Consider the following 19,822-nt stretch of genomic DNA (forward strand, 5'->3'; position numbering starts at 1 on the left):
GAATTTTGGAAGTTCTGATGGATTAGTTAGGATTTTGATTTAATACCTAAATTTTTTAAGGTTCTATTTATTGGTGCAACCCCAACACACAACAGGTGTTTGTCAGTTTTCTGGTCAAGACTCATTTTCACTTATGTGCTTTCTTCCACCTAAAGGTACCCTGGTGCCAAACATTTTTAAATGTGTATGGCATAATGTTACACTATACATTAAATATTTAAACTGGGATTAGTTCGATGGGCATAGCGTGCATGATCCAACCGGTAAGGGAACAGTACAGTCAGGCCCAACCCGTTTATTATGAGGTAAGTCACAACCACAATCGATGTTCTTGAAATAACTTAACCGTAGTGCAAGAAGTTGCTAATCAGGTTTACCAAGTAAGTGTATGGGCCAATATTTCTTTGACATTTTGCCTCACACTGTTTATGTGAAGTATGTCAACGATTTTGAAAAGTGCATTTCTTGCATTTAAATGACACACCTCGATACAAATAACACTTTATTGTTTTCATTGATTTTTTTCTTCAAGTTACAGTAAAACATGATTTAAAAAGACAATGTACTATATTGTGATGCAAGAATAAAATAAAATATACTGCGTAAAAAAAAGTCAAACTTAAAAACAACTAAAAAATGAAATGAAAATCATTCATAAAAATATTCATGTCAAGGGAGTAAAAAAAAGCCTCAGTTCAGATATCGATCATCACGGACATGACACAAAGCACCTGCAGGGCACCTTGATTGAAAATCAGCAGACAAAAAGTAAATCAATACATCAATCTATCAACCAGACTGAAAAGTCGTCAGCGTCGTAGGCTGTGATGAATTACATCAGACCAAAGAATTGATGGAATCAAGAGGAGGTGGGGCGCCGTTTTAAGGTACAATAGTGGGGGGGGGGGATGATGATTTTTTTTCCTTAAATCCCGATTGGGAGTAAATACATTTTGCCAACCAAGTCAACACTCATCGGTTCTTTGAAAACAGGGTGTAACCATTAGAATGTACTGCCATGTGAGGTTATATGACAGTAACTTAATTGCACGACATTTCTGTGCACACAATGTTTGAATAGTACAAAAGTTTGTTTGTGGATGAAAACTGGGTTTACTATTGGTTGAAACAGAATAAGAGTGTAAAAATAACCTAATTCTCTCAGATCCAGAGCAGACACATCAAGAAAAAAAATTCTCCTTTGAAAAACAATGGCTATATTAATGTGAAAATGAATTATCTTTAAGTTGCTCTCCTATTTCTCGCACTAAGTTTCTGTATTTGCGAGAAGATTATAAAATTGTGTCAGAAGTCACATTCGCATAAATATAGCACCGGTGCATGCTGTGCAAAGAGCCAGCAGAAAATTCCAAAATATGTTCACGGAAATATAGCCACTGAGAGTTCTGTAAATTTGCATGCATTTACCATGTCCTCCATCTTGTCTAGTGGGACATTTCTTGAGCTGAGAGACAAGACTCGTATTGTGCCCTACACATAAATCCAAAATAATGATCATGAAATCTATTCTTCTACAAGCATTTATAAAAAATAGTTTGTCTATCTGTTCCCATAGTCTTTTTTTTTTTTTACATTCTTTGGTGACATGCACCACCAGCCAGCAGCCGAGCATTGTTTGTGCCACAAACAGGAGCAAAACTATTCGGAAATACACAACGGAGGTCCATTCTAGGGCGTCTAAAGTGCAACGTGTGCCATTTGTCTCTCACCGAGTCGTTCATGGGAAGCCGCTAATGGGGCAGAGGCTCGTCTCTCAGCTCAGGCATGAGAAGTCATTTGTGGACGGACAGACAGATAGACAGACGGCAGCAGGAATGGAAGCAAAAGATGGAAACCAAAGTCGTGAGACAAGTCTTGTGTAGTTCCACTCCTTCCATCGTTTGCACATATACAGAGAGGCACTCTTTTGGAAAGTGCCTCTGTGAGTTCATGCCAGGCAGGACACATCTTTGGATTGTCAGAAAACACCTGCAATTATTCTCCTCACTTTGGATTCTATTCCGCATTCAGTCTTAATTGGGACGTTTTTCCCTTGGTTTTACACTTACATTTATATCAATACAGAAGGAATAAAAATCAAGGAAATATGCAGGTGGTGCGCTTTAGTGCTGCACTGATGAGCGCATTTAAAACAATTAGATACCTTAGTACCTTAAAAATGTAAACGTGTGTGTGTTGACTGACTTTGGCATCTCACAGAGGCACTTATTGCTACAGCAAAGCCACACTAACAAATGGTGTGGTGATGCTCCACTACTATACCACACCAACATTGCATCTTTTTCCATGTCTGATTTTCCTGAACACACCATGTTTTTTTTTTGTAACATATATATAAATCATCAGATTTCACAACATCCCGCAAAACATGTAAAAGAACAAAAAAGAGACTGTTTAAATTTGAGTATAATGCGGTGATGCCACATATGCAGACAGGGAAGTTTGACACGACAAAGCAAGGGCCAGCAGTCTTGAGTCTCCAATAGGCAGTGAACACATTTTCATTACTTTGTGTGATGTCAGCATGACACTGATTTGCTACTAATTCTGCTGCCTGGGGATTCCTTTTAATGCCCTCAAGGTGAAGCGCAGGAAAAGCATATTTGAGCCACATCACTTATCTATCAGGGTGGAAAATGGACTCACTTTAGTTATGTGTGAGCACACCAGTCCCAAAGTAGAAGTCCTCAACTTCACGTTTTTTTTTTATACTTGTGTGGTTTCTTAAAAATCCCAATACTCATTTAATCTTCTGTTGTGCTTTCCATTTGAGTATGCTCTTCTACTTCCGTTTTCTTGTAATGGGCTGAGCGAAAACAATGTATGACTGATTTGAAAAATGAGAAAAACTTGAACGGGATGTGTCGTCACAGCGAGTCTTGCTTTCTGTCCGTTTACCGCTCACTTTTGTTGGTACCACCGGGGGAACTTGAAATGACATGCGCCATGCCTGTGTTTGTGTGAATCCACTTTGTCACAGTGTACAATGTCAGTGATGGTGAAACTGTGCAGTTGTGCAGGGAACGCACTGTGTTTGTGAACGTGTGCATGTTCATACCCAGAGAGGCAGCACAGAAATGGTATGGAGTTCCTACAAGAGGCAAGTGACCTCCGCGACTCCTGTCCAGTCTCTTTTTTTTTTTTTGTCCTCTGAGTAGTTCATCCTATCAAGTTTGTGGAAATCATCCTCTTTCAGCGCTCGCTCTTGGTCTAAACAAAGGCCTCAATCTTGTTGCTGTTTTCCAGCTTGACGAAGATCTTTGGGTCGTCGTCGCGCTCGTCTCTGAGGCGCTGGAGGTGTCGGCTGTGAAACAGCAGGTAAACGGGCAGGCAAAATCCCAGCATGCTCAGCACCAAGAGGCCCACGTTCACCTGAAGACACATGAAGTTGAGCTTGTCACACCCTGATGAGGACTAATGTGAACTAATGTGTTTTTTTCTTTCTTTTTTTTTACTGTACTATATTCACCCGCGGGCTTACTTACCCATAAGGGGTCTCCCTCCAGGGGTCCCACCATGGCCATGAATAGAGGCTGCTGGAGCAGGGCAAACAGAGCGCTGATCAAAGACTGCATTCCTGTAAGACTGCCAAACTGAGAGGATGGGTACCTGCAGGCAAAAAAAAACATAATAGTTCAGAGTATAATAAAATATCAGCATACTTAATTTATAGTCTCCGATGTAGTATATATGGGTAACTAATGCTTGACCCAGATCATGAAGGTTCCTCATATGGCAATATGTATGTACTTGAGATTCCTGCTTGTATTTGAATCCATTGTCCCCAGTTTACCAGACATTTGAAGTATCCCGACTCACACTAAAGGGACTAAGGATATCCAAAATGTGGATGTACAGGTTTTGCTAGAATAGCATGTGTATTACAGCACTAAACATCTCACACACATACACACACACTTACACAGCAGCGTAGAGGCCTCCAACTGCAGAGTGGATGAAGCCTCTGACAATTGTATGAAGGACGAAAGACAAAATCTGAAAAAGAACAACAAAGCCACACACACATTTTCTATTAATGACCAGGTCAGTGGTTGCAGAAGTTAACATGAAGGAACAGGCTCACATCTTCAAGAAACTGAAATCTAACAAATATGGTTCCGTATGTATTTAATCCACTAGATGTCGCTAGATTTCTATAAAATCTCTCCAGCGCTCAGTTTCACAACATGCAAGGACATAATGTAGGCCATATGGACAAAAGGCTTCTAACAGCTGGCCAGTGAGGAAAAAAAGGAACAGCATGTTCCCCGTTTTGTGAGACGAGCTCTGAGAATTCTTGGTTTTTGGAAGAGGATGTGGCTCACACAAAACTGTTCTCCAAAGCGGTTTCATAGGGTTGAAATTAGGGCTGTCTTTTTAAGTTCTTTCACACCAAGCTCATCTTAGTGTGCCTTTATGTACTATTGTGTACTTTGTGATTTGGGCCACAGCAAAATTGTAACAAAAAGTGCACTATCCAAACTTTCCCGACTGCCTTGATAAAATGGAGAAAGAGGGGACTAAGGGGTGTGGTCTAACCTGATGGATTAACTTTGTCCTAACATTTTGTTCTAAAAGTGTGCGCAGAGCAACTTGCTCATTATGGAACTCTACTTGTTGGGATTCAGAAAAAACAATTCTGTTGACTCAAGTGTTTTTGTGCACGTACCTGAAGTGGGAGGCTGGGCATGACGCAAGTGACTCCAAAGCACACCAAAAGTAGGTTGGTGAAGATGAAGGCTCGGGTGGAGTTGATTATCTTCTGAATCTTTTTGTCTGGTCGACGAGGCTGGCCAGGCTCCCTGATGGTTAACAATTAAGCAAGTTAGATTTATACTGAATTTATTGATCATCAAAATTCAAAAATATCCCAAAGAATGAATCATTTTGGTTGACTTTGGCTTCTGTAGGTGCCAACTAGATATGTCATGTCTCACCTTACGGTACACTTGTCATTTTCATCCTCACAGTCTTTCAGTCTCCAGTCCATGACGTAGCCAATCACAGGGGAGGTGGCCAGACACAACAGCTGGAGCACGCCGAAGATAGATGTGTACGTGCTTACTGAGAGACAGACAACAATGATGCTAAAGTTATAAATATGCTTTGCATTGTTAAAGTGTAGTCAAGATTTTTAGGGCAAAAGAACAGAATGGGTTGACGTCACAGTGGTTTTTTTTCTAGGTTATGGCCACATTGTTTTTTTAGTCAGACGTGATTTCACAACAGTGAGACAGCTGAGGAAGGGAACTGAAAAGCACTGGTGTTAGTTTTTTCTGTAATGGTTGGCTGAAGGTCTCTTACCCACTTGCATCCTTTCCACTGCAACAGCAACAGGAAGGCCGCATGACAGGACAAGAGCAAAGAGCAAGACACGGAGAAGAGGAAACAAGGAGGGGTGTTAACCAGAAACAACAGATTAGCTGAGTGAGAGAGAAGATTGTTAGGCGCTACAGTGTCAGCATAGACTTTGTTAAGTGATTAAAAACACACATACAGTGCAAGAAATTAGTGGCTAGACACTCAAAGGGGGGGGGGACCACCATCAAGCTGTGTGAAAGCATGAGTGCGAACACACACCCGTGCTGAGGTCTCCCTCCGTCAGCGACTCCAGAATTGTGTTCATAGCGCCCATGTAGAAGATGAGGCGCAGCTGGGTGACACACATGGTGATGAGGCTCAGGAGGAAGATGGGGCTCAACACACTCCTCATGAATGTCTGGGCTACACAAGAAATGACAGCAGAAAGCGAGATCACATCTCTGTCGTCGATTTTAATATCTGGTCAGACTCAAGTTCCTAGTCGTGGCGAGTGGAGGTTCATGCACTGCATCGAAAAGAAGATAACGTTGCATATGCAATCACCGTGTCACACCTCAAAATGTCTTTTGGGGACACATGATTTATTCATTTCGTCTGTTCTCTGCACAGAACCATTTCTGTTGTGGTGGATGACTATAAATCCATTGTATCATTCAGATAAATACATCACAGGGTTTATGCATTTGGATGCTTTTGTCTATCAAACGTTGTGTGTAGCTGCTTTGTACATAACCATGAATTTGTATATTGTGTCTTGTATGTCATCTGACTGTGGGATATGTGAAAGCCTTTGTCCTGTTGTAAAGTTTTTTCACAAAGTTGGAACACATGGTTTATTCATAGTTAATAATGTGTTTTGTGTGCCTCTCACGCAAATGGATTTGCAAATGCTGGAACGTCACAATTAGCTGGATTGCTTCAGGATTCAAATGCTGACGTCAGAATTGTGAAGCACATGTGACAAGTATTTATTCTCTGTGCTGTATGAATTTCTGACAAATTGCACATTTCTAGACTTACCCTCTTCTTGGGGCTTGCAATTCACTTGCAGATCGACTGTGGACAGGCACATCTTGCTGGCATCCTGCGAGCCGAGGTCTTTGGAAGGCGGCTGTTGCTGCTTTATCGAGTTGCTTACACTCAGACGGCGCCCCACGGTGGTGACTTGACGGTAAAACTGCTTCCCTGTGATTTTGTGGTCGAATCCCAGCCAGCTAAATTTGATCTTTACTCTGTGGGAGGGAATTGTGTCAACAGGAGAGTGTCAAAGATGATGACCAATAATAAATCATATTTAATTGTAACTGGGCCATAAGAGTGTGTGGCATGTTTCTTACGTGAAGTCCATGTCCTCTGGGCCAGGGAAGGGTTCCAGGGGCCAGTTGACGAAGCAGTTAAGAAAGACCAGACAGGCGCAAGCGGCCCAAACCAGCAAGATAGAGATGAAGGTAGCACCCAGATCATAGATCACCTAAAGACAGGGAGACAGACAATGGTAATGACCACATCTAAAAACAGGGCGATACATCTGCACAATCTAATGACATGCAATGCAAGAATTGTTGCTACGGCTCCTCTCATGGATGAGTTTGGTGGCAGCCTGAGTTACCTTAATGCCTGGGAAAGTAACAGCAGAGGAGGCGTACGATCCGATCATCAAGGCAATGAAAGTCGACCTGAGGTCTCCAAACATGTTGGGTAACTGAGAAATAAAGGAAAAACAGCAGAAAACACCATTGAGCATATAAAGGAGTTGAGGGGAGTACATTAAAGATGAGATGAGAACATGTACAGGTCCAGAAAGTAGAAACCTTGCCACAGTTTGGCTATCTGCTTCTAATTGACTGTCAGGTAAAGGAGCTACATAGCTCGCTATATTTTAAATCTGAATTGTACCTGCTGCTTGGTTGACTAGAAGCAACTATGGCTAAAGAAAAAATGTGGCATGGCTTTTACTTTCTGGACCTGGATCTGACACGTCTGTGCAAAAGCACATATGACTTTAGTCATTTTAAAGATATCCATGGATTAGAAGAAGCGATTAATAGTTGGGGAATGATCAAATGTGATCAAAGGACAATCGGATAAAATCACCTTCGACAAAGTGTGGATCAAAGTAAAGCACTGCTATTCAAGCATCATTGCAGCTCTTGCATGAGGAGGCTATTTGCCTTTGAGGTTCAGCTCGCTGACTTGAATCTGACCTCCTATAACCTGAGCTATTTCCCCTGACAACTACACACAATAAACACATTGGCCAACATCCTGCTGCTTAACATCGGTGACCAGTGGAGGGCACATCCCTATTAAAAATGCAATGCATTGTAAAATAATCTAGCCGTGTTTTGCCATCACCGTTTAAAACACAACAGAGAGGTTCTTTTGCCTTGCATCATGGCCCTCTGCACACACTGTTCTTCTTCAAAATACGCCTCACTGTAAACATCCCTCTTGAAGAAGTCCATAACAAATGTGTCAAAAGGTTGGAACACATTCCTGCTGTCGCGTAAAAGGCAGCAGGGACATGCAAGTACAAACACAGCTTTCCATGAAGGACACTGTCAAAACATTTGAACAAATTCGTTCTTTATCATCTGTTGTTTATTTTCACCACGGAGATGCGATTTTTCACATCACTTCTAAAATAAAGAATATCCATAAAACTCATTTGTGGAATGCAGTTATGATTGGTTTGAGGACAAGCCACTTATACTGGGATAAGATACACAACAACCTTTAGCCCACTTAGTGGGGAGGACACATTAAGTTGCTCAGCATGTGTCCAACTCAGCATACTTGAGGTGGTCAGCAGGAATAATCAAGGCCAACACATAGAAATAAATGAGTTCAGAAAAAAACACTTGCGCAATCTTGGTTCCTCATTTTCCTGTTAGTCACAACTCTACCCAGTCTGCTGTGTGCTTTGTATTTGTATTTCACAACTTGCTTTCTGGAATAATTTGCATGTATTGTCATAAAGTATCTATTTCAATAAACATGAACCACAAGAGGCCCCTTACACTCTTGCCACACAAATATAACTATACATAGGTGATACTTAATTAATTCCAACAGAGACTCATAAAAAGATCATCATCTAAAAAATATATATGCAGCCAAAGTGGGAAAAAGAGCTAATCTGATTTTTAATCTGAATTTTAAATTTTACAGTTGAACTCTGTATCCTACTATTTACTGCCCAAAGTCAGCTGAGATAGGCCTTGTGAGGAAAAGCGGTACAGAAAATGAACGGATGGAGAGAAAACAAGTCGTTGGTTTCATTTCAAAGAAGTGATATTGCCACTGGCAATCTTTTGTCAGAGGGTGTAAGCAAAAACAACCAAATCACGAGTGGAGGAGTGCCTGAGCAAAAAAACCAGAAAAAAAACAGAGGGGGCTGTTTCTGTTGGAGCATGTCCAGACCGGCTTCAGCTCCTTGTGATGTGTGACACAGCACGTTTGCCACCTCATCTAATTTACAGCCCGTAAAAGAAGCAAGGTGGCGACAAGAGGTTTTTGGGTGGGGATAATGGTTGTGCGTCATAAGTCAGGTGCTGAGACCACTGCTTCCAAAATCACAAGGCAAACCGACTGCATGTGTGGATCACAAAAGAAATGGAGATGTTGAGCTGTAGTGGAGAGTTTTTTTTTTCTGCTGACATAAAAATGAGAATGCCACTTATCATTCTAAATGGTGCAGTACAGTGAAATTGAACGTTCAGTCTTGAGGTTGCAGTAAGAAAAAGTTGTATCACAAAATAATAATAGAAACTCTAATGTGTAAAATTTAAATGAAAAACGACAAGTGCCATGTAAAACTGTGTGACAATTTGCTGCGACTGTGTTGTGATTGATTTTCACTGTTGCAAGTGTACTTGACGTTGCGCAAGAGTTGGGGTGAAAAAAAAGCAGAAACCTTCACATTGACAAAATCAAATCAATTGAAATCTAGTGAAGAATGGCAACACGAAGTAGAAATAGATCAACACCTGGTGAACATATCAACCAGCCCTCCTGTCTTGTGTTTACATTTCACTTGAATACACGCATGAATGTCATTTGTAAGACAAATAAATACCAGAATGTGCATCTTGCAAACAAATGGAGACAGCAAAGATAAGCGTCCCTGCCAAGCCACCAACTATTACTCTTCCACCTTCCCTGAATAGTTCTTTTGTTAGCTCTGAGGTCAGTGTATCCAAGCAGAGAGTGGAAGTGTACACAACGATGGACTCAGTGTTTGGACAGCCATGTAAGGTCTATATTAGTTTCCAAAAAGTCACATGCAGATAAGATCACGGTTCGATGCCTGGGTTTGGTTAGTGTCAGGTGCAGATGGACATTGGCTGTCGTAAAGAGGCTAACCCCACCACGCAGGTATTTAGAAAAATCTTCATCACCACACCAATGGTATTTTGGCAGGTTGTCCAGAGATGCATAAACTAGCCATAGACCTGATAAAACAAAGTCTAAGAATTATGAAAAATAACAAAAGCAACAATGAAGTGAGGAAATGGAATCATTTCATGAGAAAAAAATTTGAAATTTACTCTGAACTCTACTCGATTTTTGGAACTTCTTTGGAATTGCGCAAGTGGCCATTCCGTGACACGATTTTCAATGACTGCAGACGTCACATATTTTGCAACTCTGGACAAAAGAGTGTGCTGAGCTTTGAAAAAGAAGACGCATCATGAGTGTATCCCCAAGTTGACGAGGAAATGACCAAACCAGCAGCAGGCAGGCTGAAAGAGAAAACAAGGAGCGAGGCCTTTTAAGAGCAACCAAGAGGGAAACGAAAGAAGGAAGAGGGTTTGCTGCAGCCAGTGGAAATTCTGCTGCTTGCCAATGCGCCATTGAGAACCAGCTCAGACCGGTCCTGACCTGACACACAGCATACGTCTCCGTTCCATCCATCATAAAGTGCAGCCAAGCGAGTTGGAAGATCAGCAAACAACAGCTGACACACCGCAGACTGGCAATCGCCCCAACATCACGTTGCGCTCCAACGGGGAGTCTAACATTTTAATGATGATTTAAGCCGATCCCAGAAGCGTGTGACTTTTTTTTATCTTAGCGCAAGGGATGCTCCTGAGTGCAACTAATGGCCACTTTTGTAGTCCCTTCATCAATACCCAATGTGGTGGTGCCCATGTGCGTGCCAAAGTAGCACCCATCCACCAAGTCTCATCCACACGAGGCTGATCTCAGCGACTGCTGCTCTGTCTTGCCAGCTCCCATCTCAAATTGCCACTCGCCCTTGCAACTGACACTCTTTTCATCCTTTCTACATATTTTCTTTCATCTGCGGCACTCTAGAAACAAACCACAAGCTGTTCTCTGTGTGCAACTCACACCCACCACCTCCGTCAAGGAGACGTCGCGTGCGTAAGGGAAACTATGATTTGAATAGTTAGATAGAGACAGAGAAGTGCCTCGGAGTGGAGATACCAAAGTCAGGAAGCAAGAGGTGCTCCGACACGTGCCGAGGGAGAGAATCAGGGGGAGTTTCGTACAGCATGCACAGATACTACACATGCTCAAAACTCTCTCAGGTGTGTTAAGAGGCGGACAAGCACTCCCTGTTTTCTCAGCCAGGAAGGACACACCGAACAGTAAGTGAAGAAAGCTCAGACAAAGAAGACAAAGAACCAATGGAAATGCAGACGAGGTCTAAAGGCGAGTGAGTGAGGAGCTGTATTTTTGCGGGCTTCATAGAAGGTTTGAAGGGCTCTCCTTTACGGTTCATGACATAAAAAAGTGATATGCAACATCAGGGTTGTTTTGACACTGCCTGCTTTTTCTGGAAACAACATCTTGACACGCCACGCATGAAGTAATAGAAACACACAACTGGCTGGGAGCTATAACTCACTTTGCTGAAAGCTTAGGGTGTTGCCTCATAAACACATACACACTCATATGCACAACAGGACATCATGACCGTTAGAAGCATGTCTGGCCTTGCAAACAGACTAACTGTAATTGGAGATGAACAAAAACAACCTCAGACAAGTGAGGGTGGTAAAAACCTGCAGAGCAACCTGAGCAGCAGACATGAAGAGTGGGTGGGGACACGCATGTACGCGTATAAATACACACCAACTTTGCGGCTTCCTGTTTATCTCTTCAGCGGCAAAGTGGAATATTAATGTGGCTTATCACCAACACACACAACTATGATGTACAGTAGAGATGAAATAGTCATGAGCAAAGCTCTTTTTTTGGCCACCAGACAGAGCAGCCAAGTTGCAGTGAATAATAGATTACGTGCTTCTTTCTACGCTGGCTCTCTTGTGGCCTCTCCTGTGATGCAGCACTTTTATCTGACTGATGGGTTCACTCTGACCGCGCTGGCTTCTCTGATCCATCCACTCCCATCCTTCCATTTGCTTCCATAGCCGCACCACCACTCAGAGCACACACGTAGACGATGCCCATGCATAGGCATTTGCTGTGTACCATCATTTCTCGAGGAGAACAATTGTTTTGTTGCAAAAATAAAAAAATATTAAACTCTGGCAAAATTGTGTGAGTGTATTATACATATTTGTTTGGGGAAGAAACTGCATTTTTCACCTATTACTGTATAGCAAGCAAGAGGCAGCAAATGCCCAAAGCTTGACTGCAGTATCAATTTTACACCAGTAGAGAATGCTAATAGTTTGTGAACACAGTTCCCTGTTGGATGTACTGTAATCTGCAAATGTCGGAGTGAAAAATGGCCAAGGATACAGCAGCTGTGTATCTTCAAGGAGGAGATTCCATGGTGATCTGTTTTGGTTTGCATCTTATGTGAGTTCTGTTTTTTTTTCCCTCAGCCCTACGGAGTAGCTAAATTAAATCAGGAGAGTGTAGTCTTCATGAATGCAAAGGAAAATCTGAATTTGAAGGGCTATTTTCAGTTTGCGCATTATAACTGAGTGTTTGTTATTCTCGAAAAATTACGGTATAAATTTCTTTAAGGTAAGGCAAATCGTTAGACACCATTCAGAATGTTGTATTGTCAGACAAATGTCTCCATTCTGATGAAAACACAAAGTCCTTGGTAGCGATAAAATTAGACTGGTGGTTTTATTTGGCATTTTGCTTTGACTTCATGATCTGTCTAATCTTCCTGAAGTTTAATAGATAAGAAATCATAGAAGTGATCTTACCGTCAGAGAAGTGAAAGTCATGCACATGCCTCCGAATCCGTTTATGGCCAAGGCAAAGAAGATCAGGATGGACAGATCTGCAAAACAAAACCAATTAATGGACCAGACAGTTGTAGAGTCACCTTAGAAAGTAGATGTCAACTGGGATTGACAGTTGGCGTAAGCGCTTGTACATACTGTTGGGATCGCTGGCTCCATAGGCGATGAGGAGACAGGAGAAAGCAAAGCAGCCACTGGAAAATCAAAGTCATTGCATGTGAACATGTCAAATAGACACTCAGTGAAAGAGGTCGTGTCTCAACTCACCTTCCCAGAAGTCGCAGCTTTCGCGGCCCGTATTTGTCCATGACGATGCCCATGGGAAGGGTGATGGCGGACAGCAGGAAGGAGCCCACTGTGAAGGCCAGGTTCAGCATCTCATCTTGGTCCTTGCAGATTTGCCAGCCATTCATCTCCAGGTACTCCTCGGCATCGGACGCCTCGGCGTCAGACGTATTGGCGAGAGTCAAGTTGGAGCTGTTGCTCTCTGGATGAAGAGAAAATTAAAAGGTGAGACATCTGAATGAATATTTTATTCAAAAAAAAACCACATTATCATCCTTTTCGCTTCAATTTTTGTCCATAGCCATCTCTTGTCTCTCTGTCATCTCCTCTTTCTCTTGAAAGCTGTGCTGCTGATCAAAAATGTCAAGTGATCCAACGGTCACGTAAACAAACAGCCGGGGTAACAGCACGTCCCGAGTCAACAAGCTCCAAGAATGGTAAACCTCTGCATGCCCAGCCGCCCGCCCGCCTGCTTCCCAGTAGTGGAATCAACACTCAACACGTGTGCTCTATTTTTGTTCATCTGTCCTACTGGACTGCATCAACAGACTGGTGCGCCAACCAGCAAGGGCTGATGTAGAAAAACAACTCGTTCACCTCGATCTGCTTGGGCTCAAACTGTCGGCAAAACAAAACAGAAGGACTCCGCAGTTTTGTACTTTAATCGCCATGAGGGACAGGGGAATAAAATGACTGAGTCATCAGGGCCCTGGTTGTTCAAAACACGATTATTTGCTCAAAACATAGTTGTTAGTTAAAGGCATCGTCAAAGTTAATCATGCGGTCACTGGTTTGTGCCAAAATATTCGTCATTTTGTTCATGTTCCATTCAAATTAACTGTTGGTTAAATACACTTAAACAGTGGTTAAAAAATAAACAGGTTTTGAACAACCGCTCCAGTGTTTGTTTTTTTCACCTTCATGCTGTGCAGCCACAGCCAAGTTTATGCAGTTTTTATGATTTGCAGAAGAAAAAGGAACTATAGGTGGATAAAATATATACATTTAAAAAAACAACTGTACTTATTTTCATTCATTTTCCACTTAGGATGGTGTGGACAGTTTATGCCAGAGGAAATTTTCTGGTTAGACAATTTTGATACTGCTCTCAATCTTGTGACTGTTCCATTATTTAAAGGTTTTTGCACATGACTTTTGTTTTTGCATCTATGGTCATGTTTTAGGAAAGCTACATGTCACGTGTTGAAATTTCAGGTAAAACATTTATGCTGATTTTAAGCCAATTGGAATCCTCTTAACCTAGTTTGGTGAATGTGTTTTTTTTACTTTATGTAATTTTGCACCCTTATTTGTGAGACACTGTTAAATAGTTCTTGGAGAGGTATTTTGCACTGTATGAGTACATTTCATTTACCTTCTTAATTGTAATTGTATCTTTAAAATTAGGGCGATCTGGAACCTAGGAAAATAAAATCATAATTTATCCACCAAATTAGCAGTTCCCTTCAAGTTGACTGTCTGATGACAACAAAGGAAAAACAACCTCCCCAAGAAAAAAATGCCGACTCACTAAAATCCTTGTGTATCTGTACGATTAGCACAACTTTGATGTAGGATGCTGACAGGGTGAGAGTAAAGTCTTGTGCAAATATGGCCTCTTCTGTGTGATTGTGACGTGCCGGCTGTCAAATCAACAACATGCAACACCATTTGCCCTCCGTCGTAGCTGCATAATCAAGTCACTGCAGTGAGTCAATACCCCACCACACACACACGCACACACACAGGCACACAAACAAAAATGAACTGTTTAAGCCATAGAAAGTAAATTCCAGTTTATATCTTTATCACTCATTCTTGAACTGTGAATCCCACAGTGGAAGCTCCATAATCAAACACAATCCATTCCGTGACACTTAAAATTTCAAAACCTTAGCAATACTGGCTGTGTCTTTAATAGCAATTTTACATTCTTGGCTGTCATACAAGTTAAAATGTTAACGACCTTGGGTGTTCACCTTTGGGGGTTCCACTGTATTAGTATCCAACGTGGTTACCATCAACCTGCACGTCAGTGTACTAAAATAATCGAGGTGGCAGTTGATATTTTCGCAATAGAGTCTTTGCTCCATGAATATTCAAACATTGTTGTGCAAATATGATGGGATTACATGAAAACAGTTTCGAAGGCAACATGATACACAAGTGAACCTCGCTCCCCTTTGTTTCTGTCTTGGGTGTGGGGAACTTGTGTTTGCCAAATTCTCAGGAGGACAACAAGATAGAGGTTTATCTTAACAATTACGATGACTATAGTGTGACTAGAGATAAAAAGTGGTTCTTCCTGACCTGATTATTTTGTAAAGGACAAAGCAGCTGATTAAAGGCTGTTAGGAAGGTCAGATGGGTAACAAAGGTCATTAACTAAGAAGGAATAATCAATTCAGGTTGATCACCTGAATTAAATCCATTCAAATAAGTCAGCAATGAATAGTGTGAACTTTTGTTTTTTTGTTTTTAGTTTTTCCTTGCCCTTTTGGGAGCTTAAGATCAGGGGATCCTTTGAGAATAATTGTCAATTGTTTGTCGATGTGAAGCCCTTTGAGACTGCTTGTGATTTAGGGCTATACAAATAAACTTGACTTGACTTGACTTAACACAAACACACTGGCATGATTCTTTTCCACAATGATGACAATGTGCAGTCTCTTAGTCCAGACCATACATATTTACAAATGAGCTCCCAACTTTCATCAGTTCCTCCTACAAGGACAAAAACATGGCTGCGAGAATGAATGGCCTCATTCAGTGTAACTTCAAAAACAACTGCTCGGCAAAGCAAGTAATTCCCAAATGTCTAAAGACGATGAATCATTCCTGCAGCCTTTTGTTGACTTACTTTATCTGACCTACATTTCTGCATGGTACAATGAATGGCAAACACATATTTTCTTTTATGCAGGACCTCTCCCGCACACGTGTGACCGCGAAAGGGTGAGGAAAGAATCCGCCAAAAACGTTAATCTGAGCCAACTGCAGTTTTAGAGTTGGTGCGAATGCTAAATCTTCTGAAATTTTGAGCTTGGTCATCAAATTTGTTTTTTTTTCCAAAGAATCCTCAACTATTCCCTAAAAACAACCAGTTGTTGTGTGTGGTTAGTTTTCAACACTCAGCAAAAGCACCATTCAGTGGGTCTCTAAAGGTGTGGTCACACATCCTGTTTATCACAGGAGAGGGTGGTCTAAAAATAGTGTGGTAAAAAGGCCAGTAAGCACTTAAATCCACTTTTGTGTCACTCTGTCACATGATAAAAATCACACATTGTATTCAAATAGGCATGTTTTGGGTTCCCTAATGCTGCTTCAGAGAGGATTTTGCAGAGAAACAGTCATCCATATATTCATTTGTGCCAGGCTCAAACTGTTGCCATTATGAAACTTTTATTACCTAAATGTAGACTTTTGTTCATGATGTTGAAACAATCGTGAGACTTGATACTTTTTGTAACATAAAATTAAGCTTACCTGGTGCTTTGCAGAGGTAGGAATAGAAGCCCTCTGACTTGAGCATGATGAGCAGGGATCCCCAACCCAGGAGCACAGCAGAGAAAAGCAGGTTCTCGATGACCGCCGTCACCGCCATCCACCAACGGCGGCTGAAGGCCGTGGCCAAGGTAGGAGCCATCACAACCGAGGTGGGGGTGCTTCACTTGTCTGACAGGAGAGGAGGAAGGGAGGCTATAACACCTGGATGATTAAAAAAGTTGAGAGAGAGGGGGGGGGGGACAAATTAAAACAAATGTTGATTTGACTACTCTTTATTTCTAAAATATTAAAAATGAACACACTATTGTTAAAAAAATGCTCATTGAATATTATACTAGTTATGGTGCACGTACGTGATAGAAAATTGTCATCCCTGACATAACTTAAAATGCTGTCTGTTTTAAGAAGCCGTGGGACTGAATAGTAAATGTACTTGGAGAAAATGGCAGGGACGCATCCTGGTGCTTTTGTTCCTTCCTCAAGCTGATGTACAGACAAGGGAAGAACAGCTGAGCGCTGTGGGCGTGTCAAACCCCATCCGCGCTCAGAGAGACGCCCCACCCTTAAGACATCTGATTGGAGCGTGGTGACAATAGCTCTTCGTCTATTGGTTAAAATTTACATAGTAAATGTAGCAGCAGCACGTGAGGATGCTGGATACATTTAATGGGAAGTACAAATTGTTCTGATTCAAGATAAGACTTTCCCCAGATATATTTTTAATCGTAAATATATATTTTAAAAAACTATTGTAGTTATAATGCAACAACTGAAATCACCTAATATGGTTTAAAAATACTGTCGGAATTTTAAAAGGTTAGACAGTTGCCTTTTTGCGACAATTCTTCGTCACGACAATGTAATTAACACGAATTAATTTGATACATGATTTTAAAACTGAAAGCTATATCAAATTGGACGTGTTTCTATTTTGACAAAGACCGTTTTTAATTGAGAACCTCAATTCTTGACTATGAAAAAAACGATAGCACGTGAACGCAACACCAGTTCCATCCGGTTTGAACCAGCACGGCGCGAGATTGTTATTCGGGGATCTTATGTCCTTATTGGTATTGTATGTGATGTAAAAGACGTAAATACTTAAACGAGGACAATGTGCGCGTCAAAACAATATTTAAAAAAACATCAACACAAAAAAAATCTCCAGTTACCTTTGTGAATAAATCACATACGTTTTAGTTGTCGAGCTGAAACGGCATGTTTGAATTTACGAAGGTAACAGAAAATTGTTGTCTCACACATTTGCACATATACCAAAAAAAAAGTACATGTTGTTAAATCCCCCCTTTAATGTTTTGTTTTGCATCCACGCAAACTTCCGTCAATCATCACTAAGCCTAAGTATAGCCTCGCCTGTACTAGATATTTTAGGATGCATTGGTGTTGTTTCGGAGTAAGTCTCCACAATATCAACACCAACATGACGACGACAATAAAGACAAAGTCAGACTCAGTACCCCCAAAACTGGTCAGAACTGGACTGCATGTCCGCCCCTCCTCACACTATTTGCGTCTCCCGCAACGCGCTTTAAAAAAGCGGCCAGGTGTCCGGTGAACACGCACACTAAGCTTCCGCTTACAAAATAAAACTTTTTTATTTTTTTATTTTGCACATTTAAAATGACAACTATATATAGTCCATACGATGCCGTTTGTGTTTAATTGTTTTAAAACACACAAGGACTCGTAAGGGACGACACTATATGTAGCAATCATTTTCCATTCACGTAATTAGTGCTTTTATTTCTATAACTATATTACTAACCGGATTTATCCAATGTAATTTTGAGTACCTTGGTTATCAGTACATTACTAAGTAGCGCTCAGCTGTTCGGAACAACAACTGTAAAGGAAAAGTAGCCAACGCTGCCAAATGGAAATAAAATAAAAGAACGTGAAGAAATTCTGCTCCCATTCCACGTTATAGCATAAAACATATTCGACTGTCAAAATAATATGACGATATAAAGAGAGAATTGGCTAAACCTTAATGTAATTATTAGTGTCATTGTTCTTCGCCGAATAGCAAACAAAATACGAGGCTCATTGTACTTTATATTTGCTATCATACATTAGAGTGGAATATTCGAGAAAAGAGGCAAACTCTTTTGCAGCCTCTTTCTAGTCAGATGCGGTGAGTGAGTCAGAGCATCCTCGGTTGCGGCGACCCACCTGAGTGTATGCGGCTTCAGGGACAAAGACAGTCCGCGGTGTTCAGTCCAATTCGCCTCTTTGCGTCCAGACGTCTGTCAACGATCTGGTCGAACTCAAAGTTAACACGTAGGACGTGTGGTCGTTCTTTTGGTGAGTTTCTCCATTCCCTTGTCATTGCAGACATTATATAGCGGTCGCAGAGACGATGCACAAACAACATCCCCTTTCTATTGGAGGAGGGCTGTGCTAGAGGCAAACCTCAGCCAATCAGAGAGCGCCAGTCCTCCACGTGCTTTGTTCCTCAGCTGTAGTCTTGCTGGAAAAAGACGTTGGAGTAAACATCACTTGATAGCTTTTGAGAATCGTTTTGTACTGCTATTCATATAGTGCATTAAACTTCACCTATCACGTAATTATGAGGCCCTTGAGTAGCTTGACAAGGAATACTTGCCATTTGTTGACTATTTCTTTCCCTGCAGATGCACGTTCCAAATTATATTTATATTTGGGAGTTATTTTGCCAGTAGCTTAAACAGTAAAATTGAATCGTTCTCAGCCTAAATGGCAAAATAAAGAAAATTGATAAGTTTGCAGGTGTCTCAAGTTTATTCAGAGCTGTAATCTTAAAGCCATTAAAACGTGAACTAATCACACTTGAGTGTATTCAAACCATCTTAAAAAATAAAATATAATGGCTACCGTTGATATTTTAAGGTTACCTGAAGGTTAATGAACTTTTGTTCATCACATAAGGAGTATAAGATAGATACACGAGCACTTGCATGTGCACGTGTGTTATAAATGGACTCACGTTTGACTCGAAATGTCACACCAAAGTTGAACTTCTAAGAAGGACGTGAATGTGGACGCTTTGCCAGTCTTGAGACTTTTGTAGGGCGACACCTAGCGCCCATTCTAATCCACTACTGTATGTACTTGGAAATTTTGGACAAAGGTGGGCTGGAACTTACTCATGCTCGATTTGGACGGGGGCGAGGTACATCAGAACCAATCAGCCGACATGCTGCTGCAATAACATTAGTGGGGTAACATCTACCCCGACTGATATAGAAAGTATCATTTGAGTTGTAGAAATATTGAAAGCTGCATTTGTTATCGGGGTCAGTCATTTCACATGTTGTAAATAATGGCTATAATAAAATCACAAGGCTCTGTTAGAAATGGAGGGGCAGAGCTAGAATTCTTGTGGTATCTGCTGGGGATTTAACTTTCTAATTTATAGAAATGTGGAACAGTTCTGTAACGATTTACATGTAATCTCAACGAATCTCAAGGGTATTGATGAATTTTTTTAA

General features: G+C 41.2%; 1 protein-coding gene across 2 annotated transcripts; it reads right to left on the minus strand.

The window, feature by feature from the left end:
* Positions 1-489: 489 nt before the first annotated feature.
* LOC148395236 (large neutral amino acids transporter small subunit 4-like) lies at positions 490-18,697 on the minus strand. 2 transcript variants are annotated; one of them, XM_088380436.1, is made up of 14 exons: positions 18,525-18,697; positions 16,311-16,532; positions 12,807-13,026; positions 12,678-12,733; positions 12,501-12,577; positions 6,953-7,045; positions 6,681-6,814; positions 6,364-6,575; positions 5,602-5,745; positions 4,959-5,085; positions 4,691-4,823; positions 3,944-4,017; positions 3,507-3,630; positions 490-3,393 (listed from the first exon to the last, which is right to left on the minus strand). In XM_088380436.1, exons 2-14 carry the CDS (start codon positions 16,468-16,470, stop codon positions 3,232-3,234), a joined length of 1,716 nt encoding a protein of 571 aa, XP_088236562.1. In that variant the 5' UTR covers positions 16,471-16,532; positions 18,525-18,697; the 3' UTR covers positions 490-3,231. The 2 variants fall into 2 exon arrangements, with proteins under 2 accessions (XP_088236562.1, XP_088236563.1); XM_088380437.1 differs by lacking the exon at positions 18,525-18,697 and adding an exon at positions 16,685-16,809.
* Positions 18,698-19,822: the final 1,125 nt, after the last annotated feature.

The sequence above is a fragment of the Syngnathus floridae genome, chromosome 7, assembly GCF_059516105.1.
Source record: "Syngnathus floridae isolate MCC-2025c chromosome 7, RoL_Sflo_1.0, whole genome shotgun sequence".
NCBI classification, from domain to species: Eukaryota; Metazoa; Chordata; class Actinopteri; order Syngnathiformes; family Syngnathidae; genus Syngnathus; species Syngnathus floridae.

Bases quoted from the DNA above. Each gene is read 5' to 3' on its own strand.
- LOC148395236 (XM_088380436.1), bottom strand. From the start codon at position 16,470: ATGGCTCCTACCTTGGCCACGGCCTTCAGCCGCCGTTGGTGGATGGCG. The intron at 7,046-12,500 runs GTAAGATCACTT...TTTATTTCTCAG, and splicing joins TGACTTTCACTTCTCTGACG to TTACCCAACATGTTTGGAGA. The intron at 6,576-6,680 runs GTAAGAAACATG...TCCCTCCCACAG, and splicing joins CCAGAGGACATGGACTTCAC to AGTAAAGATCAAATTTAGCT.